Genomic DNA, 6,523 nt, shown 5'->3' with positions numbered 1-6,523 from the left:
TCGTAGCAGGGTTTTCGGTGAGCGGTTACAGGCCTGCGGTCAGTGCGGGCACGTGTTTTGACAGGAGTTTAGCCGTAACCCCTCGTATGGCTCGTGGCTCACTCTGAATTTGTTCGTTCACAGTGAGGCTAACGTACAGCTGTGTGAAAGTTGTATGCTTCCTGTTGTATAATCTTAAGTAAATATTGCGTAACGCCTTGTTCCTGAAAACTGGATGTTGCCATTCCCTTGACATAAACTAGCAACTTTCATTAAGCCGTTTACTGTGGGATGCTAGCATTGCAGCTGGAGCTGCTCTCCAAAAGGCCGAAAATGTAAAATTTTCTGAACCAGACAAAAGCCACCTCCCTATATGGTGAAATCAGACGCATATAACTCCCAGCTCAGTGGATTTCAAAGCCTTTATGAAACAGTGAGTCATTTTTCTGTGCTGCTAAAAATAGAGCAGTGGAAGCGCAGTACTCTGGGGTAGCACACATGAAGAGTCACGCTGTCTTTGGAACTGCAGGGAAAAAGGAGACAGAAAATATTCGCCCACACTAGAATTTGTACCAAGTGGCAGCTATATGTTCTGAAAAAATGCATGTATTCTTACTGAAATTGTATGGTCAGGCTCTCACTGTAATATCAATCATTCAGGGCTATCACGGTATCCCTGCTATTAAGATGTAGCTGATTCAGAAGGAAACCAGCTACCTACTGTGAATCAATATGCACAATTTCTCCTTGGATCTGTTCCACACAAAGAGTGGAGCATCATTTTTATTTTTCAGACTTTGTGATTCAAAAAGAGTTTCCTGTCTGGTATTACAATAATGTATGTTCTTCACCTGCTGGTGCCACTGCTGTTTGTGACCCTGGTTTTTGCACTGTAAAATATCTATGCTGGCAGAAAGGCTGTTCTCATATAAGGACAGACATTGCTATGGTTACAGTGAAGACACATTTGGTACTATTATTTTAATACACAAGAAATATTCCATCCCCAGGCAGGATTGGTATTATTATACCTGTGAAATAAAATATTTATGAGTATTGTATGTGTAATAATGGTGAGATGTATTTTGCAAAATTAGCAAAATATGTTCATCATAAATTAAAGACAGTCATTTAGGGCGGTGGCTGCCATCTGGCTATTAAACCACCAAATGATACTACTTTATTTCACAAATGCATAAATTTTACCAAAACTAGTGTTGCCTAATTGAATATGCTTGATATGTTTGCTATATCAGTGAAGTGGCAGGCTTATACCATTTGAAAAGATTCATTCTACTTCATGTAATTATTAACTTCAGTAACAAATCAGTACAAATTATTAACATTGTAGTACTTAACTCTGTTACTTATTTTCCTGAACAGACATCTGAAATTCAGTACTCCCTACAAAGTTGTCTTGGAGCCAGATAGAAAACAAGCAGTGAGTACCAGCCACTGAAAATGCATATTCTGGGTAAGAGTACCTAAGGGACAATAGAAATTTTTTGTGCAACAGATCTTACACAGTAGGTTCTTGGTTTTTCAGGGAATGATGCAGCTGGATAGGAATGTTTGAGAAACAGATTAAGCAAGAGTTTACTAAAATGAGTGTTTGCACTATGAACAGTGCCTTGAGCAATGTCATACAAAGATGACAAACTCCACTGAACTGTACATCTGCACTCACACAGTAGCAGATGTTGTTTATTGGCTCTAAAAATAAAGCTCTATTATAATCTCACTCAGAAGGATTGAGTGTGAATATGTATGTTAAAAAAAAAGAGATTTTAGCCATGTTTTGGTAGAACCTTAAACTTTTTTGTAACTTGCAATTTGTGACAGGATTGTTTAAAAACATCAGTTTCTTCACCATGGAAGTATACTATGTAATTATTTAGTGGCATTTACCATTTCTCACTTGTCTAATTTTGCTTTTCATTTCAGTGATGGGTGTCCTGTTTATGCTATGTAACATAGCCTCCTTACTTTGTTACTAATGGCATAACATAACAAAATTTACAGTAGGATATTCAGACAATTATAATTCCTGGTACCTCTGGTACCACAGAGGACATATACTGCCCACAGGTCTTTTTCTGCTTTAGTATTCAGTCCAGGCATTCTTAAAGCAGTCCAGAAGCTGTTAAGATAATTTACAGAAAACCAGGACATTTAAAACAAATTGCTAAAAGAGACTAGATGTAAAAATAAATAAATCTATAAATACACCAGAGCAAAAAATTGTTCTCTTTTTTAACATTACAGTCAAGTATGGTGGAAGACATTTTAGGGTAAGGTACAGTTATTGCTGAGTTAAATGTTTATTTTATTCTACTTTTGGCAGCAATGTAATTTTTGATGTCTGGATATTACACAGCAGATTATTCTGGTGCATAGTGTCTGCCAGGCTAATTGTTCAATAGAGTTAAGTATAAGCTTTGGTACTTTCATATACTTTGAGGCAGTCTGGAGTTGGTTTTAAAGCTTTAAGTTAATATTTATTTTTATTTGGAGACATAAGAGCAAATACTAACCAACACTTCTAAGAAATTACAAGTCATTCATTACTACTTACTAGGAAATAATAGTTATTAAACCTGTAATAAATATGGTACAAATTTTCTCTTAAAACCAACAAACTTCTCAATTTCATTTAACAGAATCAAGGCAGGGCTTGGAAAGAGCTGGTGTGATAGTTTATCTTGCTCTTTAAAGGACAGTAGAGCAAACCCAAGAGCCATCCTGGGGTGGTTTTTTCCCCCCAGATCGAAGCCAGTTAAATTGCTCTGGCCATGTTTTTTGATCCTTCTACAGGAGTATAATAAGATCAAAGAAACACTGGTTTGCCTGTGATAGACTTTAATATGCATATTACAAGTACAGAGTGAGCAGCAGGCTTATGTATGCTTCAGCTTATGATTAATAAGTATTAAGTTGTCATATTTGATCTTCAGTGGTGGCCTCCATTCTTCTTTGGAGGAAACAGTGAATATTCAATGGCCAGAGCTATGACGAAAGCTGCAGCTCCCCACTTGAATCCCCTGGTAAAGATTTCTGTTACGGTGATAGGTCTTGCAAAGCCACCCTGGTACCTCCACGCTTCATTACTAGAAAGGAAAATGAAACCAAAGGGAAAAAAGATCAGGGGAGCCACTGTGATACAGATTAACAAGAATATAAATATATTAAAGAATGATGAAGGTATTTCAATTAGATAGACATTGAGGCTGTACAATATGTTCTGTCATTTAAGTATCAGGAATTACAAGTAAAGTTCGTGATAGGAACTCTAACCCTTACCATATAACTTGAGATACAAGTACTGCCAGCAAACAACACAATTATAGGAACAGAATCACCTCCTCAAAATCATGTAATTGTACTCTTCTGTTTTTAGTCTGTACCAAATCAGAGCCCACTAGCACTAACATTGATTGGACTATCAACAAAGGCTAGTCACTGTGCTAGACAGTATGCAGCACAGTGAAATCTTACAATCCACAGATAGCTCATCTCAGTGTGGAGGCACTTTCTGTTTCACAATACAACACAGCTATATGAGAGTCAGATGATTTTAACAAGAAAGACTGAAAAGATGGTGTTTAGCTTGAGCTACAGAGTATGTGCAAACTTCACCGTTTTGCCTTGCTGTTTTTGACCTCCATTATTATTGAAACATTAATCACTGCTCTGACTACAAATATTTATTTATTTATAGCACAACCAGTGTAATCTATGGACATGGGTGTAATTTGTCTCTTGCAAGGACTCAAAAGTCCTTAAGAAAAGGAAAAATAACTAAGCAATAAAATAAAAACTGTAATTTGGGGAGAAAATACCAGGGTTTAAACCAAGGGGGGCAGACATTTATGTTCACAGATAATCCTTTTGTGCAGATGGATTTTGTGACTCAGGATGAAAGCACGCTGGCATGGAAGAATAGCTCCTAGGTGCCAGTATAGGGTCTAATTGATATAAAGTTTCCAAATATGACATCTTTCACAAGCTTATCTTGTATTTAATATGTACATTAATGTGCATTTGCCATAAAGGTTGAAAGCAGATTCCCTGTAAAAATGAACTCGGCATACCAAAGGAGAGGGAGCTCTGGAGAGGGTGACTTTGAAGATTTGTGGTGCAAGACATTAATAATACAATCTCCTGCCAGACTACTGGAGCATGATACCTTAATTTCTCACTTGTTAAGGAAAATTGGCATGATGCTTGTACTGTCCTATAGAATTGACAAATGACTTTACATGAAATTTAAGAAATTCAGAAGGAATCATCTCATGCTTTTTTCTTTATTTGAACCTTCATATGATTGGCTCAATCCCCTTCAGACTTTACTGAAATGCTGATAATTTGCACTGCTTTTACTGAAGAAGGAGTTACCTACAATGCCAAGGTCTGGCTGATGCCAGCAGATGCCACATCAGGATGATTTCTGAGGCTCTTCACTTACCGAGCCCAGGGGTCCCTCAGCCCCCTCTTTGCCAGCCTCCTCTGCACCTCCTCGAGGGGAGTCCCCTCCACCTTCCACTGCCTGTAGTCAGGCAGCTCCACTTTGTCATGGCCGTGCCCGTGGCCGTGGTCACCTCCGTGTCCCATACCTGGGGGAAAGGTCAGTTTGTTACTTGGCAGAGAGCACCATCTTGTTTTTATACACTTGCAAAGAACAATCCCCTGTACAGGAAAAACAGGGAGGCATCAAGAAGAAACAGAGAACAAAGAGCCAAGGGACTTTGTGCTGTGTTTCAGAGCTGGGTGATTACATGCAGTAAAGCAATCTTAAACATCACTGTGCTTAAGTCACAACCATTGCTACATCCATACAACCTATGTCAACCCTCTGTGCCAGAGAAGAGTGTAAGAAAACCAATGGTTTCCATGTCTATAAATGCACTTCAGCAACACCAGCCCCCCACTTCCAGACTTTCAGAACTTTCAGACTTTCCAGAAAAATCACAAAGAGTTTAGAGTAAAAATTTCTGACTTAAGTGTGGGAAAGCTGCGATTGCTAAGCTCTGAAGAAAAACAAAGACTTGGCTCCTCAGATCCTTTTCAGCTGCCTCCAGTTCAGTCAGATATAAGTGTGACATTCAACAGGGCCAGGAGAGACGCATGGACAAGGATTACTTGATAAGGCTGAAAAATACACCTTGGACAACTACAAAAATATTAAGTTTCTCGTTAAAAACAGATGTGAAGTGGAACATTTTCAGTGAGATGATTAAGGACCAGAAGAAAATGATAGCTTTTAAGGCTCCATTTTCACAAAGCACCTGAGTCTTCGTTGAGGCAAGGTTTCCCATTTTAACACCTATCAGGTAGCAAGAACAGATTCACTTTTAGAAAATTGATTGGAATGCAGGATGCAATTTCAAAAGCCTGTAACTCTTGAAGATGACTCCAAGCCGCGAAGGCAAGCAGACAGATTTCGCTGCCTGAGAAAACCTGGAGAGCAGCCTTAACGCTGTCATTACCCGAAAAGCTCCTCCTAAATGAGATGCCAGGCTCCAGCCCTGTGCTAGAAACCCAAGGCCCCTCTCCCCCAGTATTCACGTTTTACAAGAGGGAAGGTAACGCCGCGGCCAGCGGGCTGTGCTGCAGCGCCGGCCGGGCGCTCTCTGCCCGCAGAGCCAGCGCAGCTGTGCCCAGAGGTCGGACTGAGCGGGGCAGGGAGGGCACAACGCGCACTGACAGCCACCCCAGCCCCATCCCGCCCCGCCTGCCCTGCCCGGCGGCGGCAGCAGCGCGGCCCGGTGTCGGTGTCGGTGCCAGCCCCGCCCGCGGTACCTGCCCGCTCCGCGACCCTGCTCAGGACGCGGCCACCACCCGGAACCGGAACCCAGCCCTGGACCAGCCGCTACGGAAAGCGCGAGCAAGCCACGCAGGTTCCGCGAAACTTTCGTTCCGGCCCTTCCCGCTGGCCCGGCGCGGACAAGGGGGCCGTGTGAGCCGCCCTCTGATCCCCTCCCCGTGCCTGTGCCCCGCAGCGCTCCCGGCACGGCCCAGCGGGACAGGCCCGCACCAGGAGCGGCGCCGCCGTCTCGGGCTGAGGCGCCGGGGGAAGGAGCGGCGGAGCGGAAGGCGCCCAATCAGTGCGCGGCTTCTTGCGGGGGGCGTGGCCCAATGGGCGGGCGCGTTGCTGAGGTGCGGGGCTGGCGGTGTCTGGAGGTGGCGGCGGAGGAGGAGAGCGGGGTGAGGGGGCGGCGGGGTGAGGGTCGGCACCGGGAACGGGATCTCCCCCCTCCGCGGGCTGCCCGCCGCCCTCTGCGCTGCCGGCGTGCGGGCAGGGACGGGAGCGCCGCAGGGGCTGTGCGTGCGGGGGCGCGAAGCGTTCCCGGCAGTCGCGCCGGCGGCGCCGCTCGCGTTCCCTCTCGTGCCCCTGCGGCTCCGCTCCCTCTCCTGCCGCCCCTCGGCGCTCCCCTGGCTCGGACAGCCGCCCCCTCCCCGGTTATGTAAGCCCCGGCCCTCCCCCTGGCCGCGGGGAGCGGCGGCGGGCCGGGGCAGTGCCCGCTCGCTGCCAGCCCTCGGGGCG

The 6,523-nt window shown here is 44.6% G+C and overlaps 1 protein-coding gene across 1 annotated transcript; it reads right to left on the bottom strand.

The window, feature by feature from the left end:
• Positions 1–2,821: 2,821 nt before the first annotated feature.
• Positions 2,822–6,030, bottom strand: NDUFB3 (NADH:ubiquinone oxidoreductase subunit B3). The gene is made up of 3 exons (XM_058809709.1): positions 5,779–6,030; positions 4,445–4,592; positions 2,822–3,086 (listed from the first exon to the last, which is right to left on the bottom strand). The coding sequence occupies exons 2-3, from the start codon at positions 4,588–4,590 to the stop codon at positions 2,930–2,932; spliced, it is 303 nt and encodes a 100-aa protein (XP_058665692.1). The 5' UTR covers positions 4,591–4,592; positions 5,779–6,030; the 3' UTR covers positions 2,822–2,929.
• Positions 6,031–6,523: the final 493 nt, after the last annotated feature.

This window comes from Ammospiza caudacuta, chromosome 8 (genome assembly GCF_027887145.1).
Source record: "Ammospiza caudacuta isolate bAmmCau1 chromosome 8, bAmmCau1.pri, whole genome shotgun sequence".
In the NCBI taxonomy this organism is placed as follows: Eukaryota; Metazoa; Chordata; class Aves; order Passeriformes; family Passerellidae; genus Ammospiza; species Ammospiza caudacuta.
Note: the sequence above shows the minus strand (reverse complement) of the source record. Positions and strands in the feature narration are given on the sequence as shown.

Coding starts and splice junctions, on each gene's coding strand:
- NDUFB3 (XM_058809709.1), bottom strand. CDS start 4,590: ATGGGACACGGAGGTGACCACGGCCACGGGCACGGCCATGACAAAGTG. Junction 3,087..4,444: donor CTGAGGGACCCCTGGGCTCG/GTAAGTGAAGAG, acceptor TTTCCTTTCTAG/TAATGAAGCGTGGAGGTACC.